Raw genomic sequence first — 12,649 nt, 5'->3', positions numbered from 1 at the left:
CTGGTTTTGGGACTGAAAATTCTCCATGAATTGTGCTGGAAAAGTATGGTCTGTGGAATGGCGGTGTATGTGGGATGCCTCTTTGATAAAGTGATCTTTAAGAAACAGTTTCACAAGCTGGTGTTTCTGTCAGAGGCTTAAGAACATAAGAGACGCCATGTTGGATTAGGCCAATGGCTCATCCAGTCCAACATTCTGTGTCACATAGTGACCAAAAAATCTTCACCATGTTACCGAAAGTGAACTATTTTTAAACACATTCATTTTAAAAGGTGTTCTGCCTGAAATATTTAAGAGTTACTATTAGAGTTATGCAAAGTTTTACTTCCTGACATTTTGTGGTTGGCTCCGCCTCCTGTGGCAGCCATTTTGGGGCTGCATCTACCACAAGCTGAAAAAGGTTGGGCACCCCTGCTCTAAAACATAAGCATGCTAAACAGTCTGGACATCCTTGACACAATACTCAACTGCAGGTATTTCTGTCAGCTGCAGTGAGGCAAGCATGGACTTGAGACAAGGCCTCTTCTGGGATGGCTCTATGCCTTTGAAAAAACCTCTCCAGGGATGGCCAGCTGACATGGTTGGCCCTCAGTCATGCTTATCCTCTTAGACCTTTGAAGCATTACTGTTTTTAGCAACTTTTTTTAAAAACGGTGTTGTACTATTAACTTTATGAATAATTACATTCTATTTGTTGTTCAAGTTCCTAAGCTATGCTACATTTCAAGGGTTTGAATGTTATCCATGAAGATGTAGAATCCAGCAAATAATAAATAAATGGAATGCATCATTTAGACTCTTAATTTTTTTGCATTACTTTGATTGGAAACAAGCACATTGTCTGTCTTGTTACACTTTGGGTGCATTCACACAAATAAAGAGTCTTGCAATTGGATTTTACTGTGTAAGAATAGCAAAACTGACTTGCAAACAGTCACTGTGTGAAAGCACCCCATGTTTTGTTTTTCACTAAATTCTGCCAAATTTTATTTCAGCTGGAGCAGTATCTGCACATAAGTGAGTGAATCCAAAACATTCAATTACCTGTATTTCTCGTGGCTGCGTCCCTCACTTTCGGGGAGGCAGTTGCTTGGGGTAGAAGGGTCTGAGGAAGAATGTGTCCGCAGGGCCACAGCAGAGATGCCCACAAAAAGAGAGGAAAAGCTGAACACAGCTGAGCTGATTTGGTGGACTGCAAAACTGTCAGTTATGTTGATAACCAGTGGATTCTGTTGACACGACAGCTCGTACGTTGCTGAAGGCGATTAAGGAACAAAAGAGAACTTTTAGGTGATGCTGAAGTGCCCATGAATCTGTAGCATGAGCTGGTTCCTCTGAAGTGGAAATTTCTAAAATGTATCCCAAAGAAAATCCAGGAGTTCTTCAGAAGCTTATTCCTTCATCAGTGATGGCTGCCAAACTTCTCTGAAAAGAAATCTGCATACCACTTTCTCAGTAACATAGAGCTGCAGAAGAAAATTCAGTATGATATAGCTAAATTGACTGATAGTGAGACCCAAAAAGCCAGGCCAAGGCACTTCATTGACAGGTTGTCTTTCTCACTGAGAATGCACACCTGACTTGGTTGTAGTGCAACCAGGAATTCCCTGGCAGAGGTTCAGAGGGTTCTGCTGCAAACAAACCTACATACCAAAAGTTCTGCAAAGGCAGAAAAAAATAAAAGCCAGTGCTTTGAAGGAACTGGAGATCATATATGGTTGCCACTAGCGTAATAGGTTCTTTATGAAAATCCTTCTGCTCCCAGCTAGGAAATAATTACGATCTGAAACAGGATAACAGAAACTTCCTGGCTCAAAGGAGGGACTGCAGGGAGGGAATCAAATGTCTGTATGTTCCCATATGTTACATACTGTGTGCACATAAAAATTAATGTGTCATGGAGAAGATTCCAGTCTAGACTTCTTTTTGCATACGCTAGTTTTGAAGGCGCAAAGAGTGTTTGGGGCAGTGGGAGCCTTCTAACACAAGCACCTCGAGAACTTTTTAGGTTAGACAACTGGGCGTTTAAATGTTTTTAATCGACTGATAAGCTTTTGAGTCACTATTGCAGCCTGATATGGTGGAGCTCAGCAAAAGACACATCTCCTGGGTCTTCTGCTTACACAGCCTTGATTAGCTTTGCTCTCACTGGTGTGCACACACACTTCTTTGATTCTGCTATTGCCGCTTGTCACAAAGATTTCACAGAGTTTTAACAGCGCAGTCCTAAATGGAGCTACACCCTTTTAAATCCAGTTAAATCAATGGCTGTAGAAGGGTGTTACTCTGCTAGTAAGACAAAACAAAGCCCTATCAACTCTGTTTAGCAGAGGCTAAAGCATGATCATGCCATAAACAACGACCTTTCTTTCAAACCATATTCAGCACTATAGAGAAAAAAATATTATCTATCTATCTATCATCTATCTATCTATCTATCTATCTATCTATCTATCTATCTATCTATCTATCTATCTATCTATCTATCTATCTATCTATCTATCTATCTATCTATCCTTGATATCTACCCCTCTATATATACCTGCAGACTGCCTTAACTTCATGGAACTCTATAAGAAGCATGCTGTAAAGAAAGGAAGAATCAAACACTGCTGCCTACAGTACTTAGAAGTTCATATGAAGATCCACTTTGTGGCTTGCACACTCACCGAGGAAGTGGCTGCGGCCACTGATGTCACCCAAGTGAATGTTCATGGTAGGTTTGGGCTGGTCCCCAGCCGATGTGCCATCAGAAGCCAGAAAAACGATCAGTGAGGTAGCCACGCTGGGTCTGCTGAAGCATACCTGGGCTCCAGGATACAGCAAAGGAGAAAAATGTTAGGAAAAGTACAATAGCCCATGGTGGGGAGTGCTACCTAGGCAGAAAGAATTCTCATTTCAAACCAGTTAACAACTTGGGAGTTGTCCTCCTTTACCTGCAGCTTGCCTTGTTTTTTTCTTTTCCCCCATTTAAAAAAAAATATTAAAAGTATAAACAACATAAATTTCCAACAAGTATCTAACTCCAAAATTAAAGGGGGGCATAAAAACACACTAATCAGCCCAAGCCATACAGCTGTAAAAAGTCCAAACTAAACAACCTCATATTTCTTGTAGACAGCTCCATCCTACCTCTCGGCTGTGGGGGGGAGGGGCTTGTGGGCAGCCCAACAGATGGGGAGGATTGTGCCCGTCCTGATGCTTTAGAGCAGGGCTCCCTAACATGGTGCCCATGGGCATCGTGCCCCCCCCCAACCTTTCCTGATGCCCATCAGGTCTTTTTAGAAAGTGGATGGAATCAGGTAGGGCTTTTGCTCATCAGTGTTTCATACTGGCCAGAGGCAGTATGCGGCAGTTGTTTTTTTGGCTGAACTCAAAACACTATGTCAGAATTCCAAAAGTGCTTGCAGGCTCAAAAAGGTGGAGACCTCCACTTTAGAGTGGTCATGTGCCTGCTGGGGGGTGGGGAGCAACAAACAAGGCAAGACTCTTAAAGGTCCATTAAGTCCACCTTTACTATCTTTGTCTCTGGCCATCAGGGGGGGGGGGTACAAAAATTCACCAATCCATGCAAACCATATAGCTGCAAGAAGTCCGCCCCAATGTCCTCATGTTTCTTGTACACATCTCTTTAGAAAAACACTATTCACTCTTTTATACCTGGGTTCAACAGTCCTTGCCAAAGTTCTATATATAGCGTAGAACAGGACTAGTCTTCCGGCTATTGCCCTCATCTGCAAATTCCTTAATTGGTTCTTATTTCTAAGTGAACCACCAGACAAAAAGAGACCCAGTGATATATGCTGGCATGTCACCAATGCTCCCTCTAAACTGTGGAGTTCTGTGAGCAGAAATTCTACTTTGTGAACTACCGGCATTAAAGTTGTGAGCTACTGCATAAATTAGTTTTGCTCTAGAACATAAGAGAAGCCATGTTGGATCAGGCCAACAGCCCATCCAGTCCAACACTCTGTATCACACAGTGGCCAGAAATACCACGTGCCATCAGGAGGTCCATCAGTGGGGCCAGGACACTAGATGCCCTCCCATTGTGCCTCCCCCACCCAAGCACCAAGAGGTCATGGCTTGAATGAATAGGTTTGTGGAAACTCTGTCCTTCAATCTGTTTACATAATAATTGCTATTGACCTTTCCTGTCCCAGACAAACTTAAGACAATGATGCCTGGGATAACGTTACAATTGATTAAGTGCTCAGGTCTAAGTTAGCAAAAAGAGCAGCGGAGGCTCAGAGACGGTGCAAGCGGTAAGGGGGCGCTCACCGCCCACCCCTACTGGGAGCTGGTGCCCTAGGCAAATCACCTAGTTTGCTGACTCCCACGCGTCAGCTCTAAGAATTTGGGAATGAAAATGATAAACCCAAATCTCAGTATGAAACCTAAAGGAACTGGGAATTCAGAGATTAGTTTTAATAGCCCTGCTCACAAAACGTTCAGTATGACTTTCAAAGGGAAATTTACATAAGGTTTGATGATTTGAATGATACAAAGGGACTTCGAACATCACTAGAATTAAAACTTTCAGCTCGTCCCTACATGTGGGAAATGGTACATAGTACCAACTCCTCCTTCCTAGATGGGTTCTTGCTACTGTGGATGCTAGAGCACTTACTTTCTGCCAGATCCTATCATCCGAGAGCGTTTTCTCCTTCTCAATATCCTGCAGAACATCGTGGATGGTACAAGGGAACCAAGCCAGAAGAGGCTGATACTCCAGTGTATCTTGAAGATGAGGCTTGCACACCTAGAAAGTAGAGATTTTAAAATGTAAGTTATCGGCAAAACAGATTGGAAGGGGAAAGAAAACAGGAACATCAGAAAGTAACAAGGAAACTTCTCCTGTTACGTTCTAACAGAAAAGGTTTTGGAAAAAAAATACAGGTAAATTTCCTTAAGTCTATGTCCTGCTCCCAAAAACTCATTGAGGATTTTTGGGGGGCGTTTTTTTGCAACTGTATGATTGCTATGAATTGCAGAATCATGACTAATGAGGGCAGGTTGTCAGAAATCTTCATGGGAAGCCAGCTGAGAAAGAACCCCTTATAATGAATCCAAGGCTACTGAGAGGCACTAATGGCCCCTTAGCAAGGATTCCCTCTGGGTCCCTCTATGAACATATGAAGCTGCCTTTGGTCCATCAAAGTCAGTATTGTCTTCTCAGACTGGCAGCGGCTCTCCAGGGTCTCAAGCTGAGTTTTTTCACGCCTATTTGCCTGGACCCTTTTTTGGAGATGCCGGGGATTGAACCTGGGACCTTCTGCTTCCCAAGCAGATGCTCTACCACTGAGCCACCGTCCCTCCCTCAGTCCCTTTACTGGAAGAATACACAGAGGATGCTTGATCAGGACAAGCAAGCTGGTGCAACACCCTGGCTAGTTCCGTGGCCCCCAGAATCTTGTACCCCAGCATCGGCAGCGTTAATTGAATAAGCCTTCAGTTAATCTTCCCTAGTACTGCCTGGAAGCAGTTCTCTTATAGCATCATTCAGATCCACATCTGAGTTTTACAGTAGTGTCACGTAACCAAACACTTCACTGCAGAAAAATGTAGCGTCATGCAACTGAATGCTTCTCTATATAAAAAAAGGAAATTCTCTGCCTTCCCCCTCCAACATCTAGTTTTAAAGGTTTTTTGAGGGTGTGGTGCAAGCCAGACAAAGAGCTGCCAATGCCAGCTTGGGAAATTCCTGGAGATTTGGGAATAGTGCTGGATAATGCAGAGTGTTAGGAGGAGAAAGAGCGCAGTGGGTGTGTAATGCCATAGAATTGGCCCTCCAAATAGAGTTGCCAATCTTCAGGTGGGGGAGGGGATCCCCTGGTTTGGAGGCCCTCCCCCCACTTCAGAGTCATCAGAAACGGGGGGGGGGGTAAGATGTCTGCTGGGCACTCCATTATTCCCTATGGAGGCTGATTCCCATGAGGTATAATGGAGAATTGATCCATGGGTAGCTGGGGCTGGGGGGGGGCTGTTTTTTGAGATAGAGGCACCAAATTTTCAGCATAGCATCCAGTGTCTCTCCTCAAGACACCCTCCATGTTTCAAAAAGATTGGACTGGGGGTCCAATTCTATGAGCCTCAAAAGTAGGTGCCCCTATCTTCACTATTTCCAATGGCGGGAAGGCATTTAAAAGGTGCGCGGTCCCTTTAAATGTGATGGCCAGAATTCCCTTTGGAGTTCAGTTATGCTTGTTACAACCTTGCTCCTGGCTCCACCCCCAAAGTCCCCAGATATTTCTTGAATTGGACCAGGCAACCCTTACCTCCAAAGCTGCCATTTCCTCCAGGGGAAATGATCTCCATAATCTGGAGATGCAATCTGAGGAGAATCCCAGGCCCTACCCAGAGGCTGGTTACCCTAGATAGGAGCCTAAAATGCCATTTCATTAGCTAATGTTCTCCCACAGCAATTGGTATTTACTGAAAAATGGGGGGGGAGAGATTCTCTACTGACTGTGCAAGCAGAACTTGGTTGAACCCAATTCAGAGCAAAAGCAGACTTACTAAGATCATGAAGAACTGAGACTGGTATATCTTCTAAAAAATAACATCAAGGCTCATAGATGAGTGGGGGAAGGGGGGAATTCACTCACCCTCACAAGAGGTTCTCCAGTCACCAGGGAAACTGGGCAGGCTTTTTGGTCCTGATGGGAAGCATAGGCCTCTGAGGCCCACTGATCGATGTACTCCTTGGGAGTGTAGAGTCCACAGTCCTCGATGCTGTTGGTGATCTCAAATGGTTCACAAAGGCCATCTCCTTCATGGACGTAACACAGGCTTGGTTCACCTACAAAGTTTTGTTGTTGTTTTTTAAAAAAATGAAAACTGAATAGTTTCTGGGAACTATTTTGTGACAAACTAAAAATCAATTTCAACATCGAAACACACCAAGTCCTCTGGTACTTCTGACAGTTCATTAACATGTAACTGGAATTCTCTTTCACCTGCCATCTGAGGCAGAACATTTCTCTTTCTTTACAATTTAGAATACCTTTGTTCACTTTTCATCCCTTCATATATATATATATATATATATATGTGTGTGTGTGTGTGTGTGTGTGTGTGTGTGTGTGTGTAATATATATATTTAGGCCCAAAAAAGTGATTATTCTGTAACATTTCAGTTGGTTCAAATGCAACTGAAAATTTTCAACTATTGTTTTACTACTGCTGGTATCCTAAGCAAACAGTAAAAGTGGTGGGGGGTTGTGATTTGGAACCATTAACATCTGTTATACTTAATTCCTATGCTATTTTTAAGTATCAGTGATTTAGGATAATTATCCATCTGATCTTCAACCTTCTGAGGGAAGATCTGAACACAGGGAAGGTGAAATTACTCTCCAAAGTCCACCAAGAGAGATCATGGCCGTGGGGAGGATCTGAAGCCAGGCCCTTCCTGGTCCAGCCCACTACACCACACATTTTGGTCAGTAAAAATCATGCCACAGACTTTAATGGAATATGGGATTTTGCCCAAAATGTTTTAAATGCCCTAGCCAAAATGCTGCGTGAGACTCTAACTGTTCCAACCTTGTGAAAAGAAAAAAGAAACTTTTAAAGTTAAAACATAAGTCAAGAAAACTTCGTGGGAAAAAACCCAACTCAGGATATGCCAAATGCAAAGAGATTTCACAGCAGTTTAAGCCACTTGTTTGTCAATCGGCACTACATCTCTGGTTGCTTCTGGGCAGAAGCATTTACGAGTCCGTCTTTAACACTGATTCAGAGGTGGGATATTTGTGGACAGGTCCTTCCCTCCATCTGTACCTCCCCTTGCTTCTTGCCAATATCGCCCTCAGAAGACTGCATGAAAATGGATGGTGCAAAATGTACATGGATAACTTGATCACGGCTATTTACAGAAGTTGGTCATTACAGCAAAGAACAGGATCCTCCCTCCCCATGCCAGTACTGCTGAAATGTTTGTGCAAAATAGCACACCATAACATTTTCATAGTTTTAATTTAATAAAAGAGGGTGCTGGCCTTTATTTATTTATTTTATCAAATTGATATCCTGCCCTCCCCTGATGGGCTCAGGGCGGCTAACAATAGTTAAAAACAACAAAAAATATTAAAAACAGAATCATTTCCATATATTTTACTGTCATTAAAAGTCCAAGAGGCACGTCGATGTTCAGGTTATTCTGATGGTCTGGTTTCAATTATATTGGTTTCAGTGAGATTGTCGGTGCTGTAGAATAATAGCCACCTCCTCTTAACCGTTGAAAGCCAGTTGAACAGTTCGGTTTGGTTTTTTATGGACTCACCAACACAGTGGAATCCTTGTTCTTTTTTACAGGTTCTAGAACAACCATCCCCATTTAGTTGGTCTCCATCATCGCACTCTTCTTCAAGACTCCTAAGAGAAAAACACTGACATAGCACTTTGGGGCATTCTGGTTTTGGGTGGTTTTTTTGTATTTTTGTGTGCATGTGTGCACCTGGAAGTCATGGCGACCTCTGGTGACTGACCCCTACTAGGAGCTTAGAAGATATTCCGAGGGGTGGCTAAATAAAGCTTGCCCTACTCTCCCAGCTATGATATTCCAAGGAGGTCTCCCATCCGAGTACTTGCCAGAATTGGCCATATTTTGCTTCCGAGATCTGACAAGATCAGGCTTGCCTCAGCTATCCAGGTCAGGGCACACTTTGGGGGTAATCATATCCAATTCTCCAGATTAGAGTCCACCACTCCTAACCACTACACCAAACTGGCTCTCAGTGTCTCAACTGAGACACATCTCTTATTTGACAGCAGCAGTTTCCAAAAACAAGGATATCCAAGACACTGAGGTCTGAAACCCACAGGCAGACAAGCAGAAAACTCAGCAGAAATAAAGACTCAGGCTCGACACAACCACAATAATGCAATATTATTCCATACTTTGGTGCTCCTATACTTGAACAGAGAGCAGGAGCAGGCTGATGCACCAGATCTAAATTGCTGGCTCGTTCAAAACAAGACTTAAAGGGTCTGCTTAGATCCCAGTACTCACATGCTTACTCTTCCATCTCCACAATAAGAAGAGCCATGGATGTGAAGCAATGGAGGGGAGGCTTCTCCTACGGCTGCCCCCGCCACAGCTTGCACCTGGTACCGATACAGCTGGCCTGCCGAGACTTCCCTAGAAAAGTACAAGAAAATCAAACAGCCATCATGTTGCTCTAATAAGTAGGAATGACAGCCATGAGCAACTGGTTATATCAATTACCGATTTGAGGAAAAACGGGGAAAAAGCCCTCTGGTGGCAGGAAAATGGTGGGTGCAAGAGGCAAATAGAAAGGAAATTACACCTGTGTGGGTGAAATCTTTGAAAATGTGCACCTTCCACTCCTGATGACATGCTCACACATCTGGACTGTGTTCTTTCAAACAAAGATTACAGAAAAATCAGGTTTGACACAAAGTATGCTGAGGACAAAGAAATCCTTGAAAATTGAGAAGTTGAGGATGATGCTGTGGGAATGCTCCCAAAAGCATTGCTCCAGTTGGTAAGCAAAGGCAGAGGGAGAAAAAGTCAGTGGGCAATGCTTCAGTCTGTGCACCCGGACACATGAAGCTGCCTTCTACAGAATCAGACCATTGGTCTATTAAGGTCAGTGTCGTCTACTAAGACGAGCAGCAGCTCTCCAGAGCATCTTTCCCATTACCTGATCCTTTTCACTGGATCTGCCAGGGACTGAACTTGAGACCTTCTGCATGCAAAGCAGAGGTTTTCCCACCCAGCCCAAGCCACCAAAGCAACCTATATGGTTTATTTGTATATTGATCAATCCCTTAGTGCATAATGATAATTTTGGCTCACTGTTATTAAAGAGCTTTTATAGCATCTTTGATATACTCTCTCCCCACCCCACCCCCTTGCCTACTTTCTTAAGCATTAAAAACAATGACCTTGTGGAGCAACCAAATGCTCTGACTCAAATCCACTGACACTGAATCTGGATTCTAGAGTTAGTCTACGGCTAATATCGCACACATTGGATAATGCAGCTTCAATGTGCTTTAGCAATCCCTTGCAGCTGGATTTTCCTGCGCAAAACAGGAAAATCTACTTGCAAACAATTGCTAAAGTGCACTGAAAGCGCATTATACAACGTGTGTGAAATTAACCTATAACTTTCCTGGTTAAGGCATAACATGTGTTTGAAATGAAACCATCACAATCAGTCTACCATCCTTCCCAAGTTACCCAAAATATCTGTCTCTGTAACTGCTTTTGTTGTCTTTGTCCACATTTGAATAAGCTGTTTTTTCCCATTGTTCCTGTTGAAAAATGTGAAAGCTTCCATGCTTCTTGCCCACAACATTTGAACCACTGGAATCACTTACAGAGTATTTCCTGTTCTTTGGAATCAAACTGGCAAATGATGGAATAAAAATCTGAAATTGTGGTTATAGTAAGAAAATAAGAAGAGCCCTACTGAATCAAACCAATGGCCTATCCAGTCTAGCATCCTGTCTCGCACAGTGGCCAACCAGTTCCTCTCGAGGGCCAACAACAAGGCATAGAGGTCGAGAGCTTCCCCTGATGTTGCCTCTTGGCTCTGGGATTCAGAGGTTTAGGGCCTCAGAATATGGAGATTCCTCTCAGCCACCATGGCTGGAGCCACTGACAGAACTCTCCTCCATGAATCTATCTAACCCTCTTTTAAAGCTGTTTATTCCTGTGACCATTACTTCATCCTTTGGCAGTGAATTCCACATTTTAATCACTCTCTGACTGTGATCACACACACTGAATAATGCACTTTCAATCTACTTCCTAACTGGATTTTGCAAGTTCACACAGTAAAATCCAGTTGTAAAGTGCATTGAAAGTGGATTGAAAGTGCATTATTTAAAACATTTTTTAAAAATAATGCACTTTCAATCCACTTTCAATGCACTTTACAACTGGATTTTACTGTGGGCGTTTTCGCACTGACCTAACTCCGGAGCGAGGTCCCTCTTCACCGCGCAGCGTCTGCGCGGATTTCGCACCAATTGCTCCGCAGAACCCGGAAGAGCCGCAAAGTCCCGCGGCTTTTGCGTCGCAAATGTAAACCGCCAAAAACCAGTTTACATTTGCGACGCAAAAGCCGCGGGACTTTACGGTTCTTCCGGGTTCTGCGGAGCAATTGGTGCGAAATCGGCGCAGACGCTGCGCGGTGAAGAGGGACCTCGCTCCGGAGTTAGGTCAGTGCGAAAACGCCCTGTGTGAAATGTTTATTACCACTGTGACAAATAACTGTGAAGAAGATAGTAGTTGTAATTGTGTTGTATATTTTTGAAAAATTAATAAAAAATTATGTATTTAAAAAAAAGAAAGCGCATTATGTAGTGCGTGGGATCCCAGCCTCTGTGTAAAAAAAAGTATTTTGTTTGTCCTGAATTTACCACCCATCAGCTTCATTGGATGCCCTCAAGTTCTGGAATTTTGGGAGAGGGAGAAAAAGTTCTCTTTGCAAGTCTCTCTACCCCCATACATAATGTTATAAACCTTTATCATGTTCCCCCCTTAGTTGTCACTTCTCTGAACTGAAAAGTCCCAGATTTTTCAGCCTTTCCTCACAGTGAATGTGCTTTAAATCCCCTAATCGCTTTGGTTGCCCTCTTCTGTAATTTCTCCAGCTCTGTGATGTTCTTTTTTGAGATACGAAGACCAGAACTGTATACAATATTCCACATGTGGCCACACCATCGATCTATACAGAGGCATTACAATGGTCAAAGTGGAAGTCATCTATTTTGTTCACCTTTCCTCCAGAAAAACTTTCAGGCACAGAACTCTAAGAACCAGGAATATAGCACTATCTTTTCTCTGGGGGTGGAGGGAAGCCAGACAAAACTAAGAAGACAACCCCACCCTGTGGAAGAGAAAAGCCTTTGCACTCGTCACTCTACCACGTCAGGTGGTTCTCCTTCCGGGCAAGTGAAGAAGCTTTCAATTTTACAACTCCAAAATTCAGAAAATGGGCCACAGCCCAGATTCTCAAGTCCTTTCAGATTAGCTCTATTACAAACCAGAAAAGCAATCTGGAAACAGGAACAGAAACCACATCTTCACCTATGCAGGATCACAACCAGTAACTGTTTGGGCAGATAGGGAATCAGGGTTGCCAACCTTCAGGTGGGGCCTGGAGATCTCCCAGAATTACAGCTGATCTCCAGATGATACAAGATAAGTTTCCCATGGAGAAAATGACTCTTTGGAGCAGGGGTGGCCAAATTGTGGCTCTTTCACACATATTGTGTGGCTCTCAAACCCCCCACTCCCAGTCAGCCAGCTTGGAGAAGGCATTTCTCTCTTTAAATCACTTCGCCAAGCCAAGCCAGTCAGCAGCTTGGATAATGCATTTAATAATAATAATAATAAAATTTTATTTATATCCCGCCCTCCCCGCCAAGGGAGGGCGGGATAAAGTTAAAGTTTCTTTCTTTTCACCTCTCCTTCCCTCCCCATCTATTTTCCTTCCTTCATCTTGTGGCTCTCAAACATCTGATGTTTATTCTATGTGGCTCTTACATTAAGTAAGTTTGGCCACCTCTGCTTTGGAGAGTGGATTCTCTGGTATAAATCCTGGTGAGAACCCTCCACTTCCCAGACTCTGCCCTCCCCAGGCTCCAACCCCCCTCCAAATCTCTA

General features: G+C 43.4%; 1 protein-coding gene across 2 annotated transcripts in view; it reads right to left on the bottom strand.

Moving 5' to 3' along the window:
* The window catches only part of PAPPA2 (pappalysin 2), a 159,617-nt gene that overhangs the window by 64,673 nt on the left and 82,295 nt on the right, over positions 1-12,649 (bottom strand). For both annotated transcript variants that reach the window (XM_060232479.1, XM_060232480.1), the window contains exons 8-13: positions 9,017-9,145; positions 8,288-8,379; positions 6,609-6,802; positions 4,631-4,762; positions 2,670-2,805; positions 1,045-1,255 (exon numbers count right to left, since the gene is read on the bottom strand). In XM_060232479.1, coding sequence (XP_060088462.1) covers positions 1,045-1,255; positions 2,670-2,805; positions 4,631-4,762; positions 6,609-6,802; positions 8,288-8,379; positions 9,017-9,145 — 894 coding nt within the window. The remainder of the gene's footprint in view (positions 1-1,044; positions 1,256-2,669; positions 2,806-4,630; positions 4,763-6,608; positions 6,803-8,287; positions 8,380-9,016; positions 9,146-12,649) is intronic.

This window comes from Heteronotia binoei, chromosome 2 (assembly GCF_032191835.1).
Source record: "Heteronotia binoei isolate CCM8104 ecotype False Entrance Well chromosome 2, APGP_CSIRO_Hbin_v1, whole genome shotgun sequence".
In the NCBI taxonomy this organism is placed as follows: Eukaryota; Metazoa; Chordata; class Lepidosauria; order Squamata; family Gekkonidae; genus Heteronotia; species Heteronotia binoei.
This window is presented reverse-complemented; position numbering and strand designations above follow the sequence as displayed.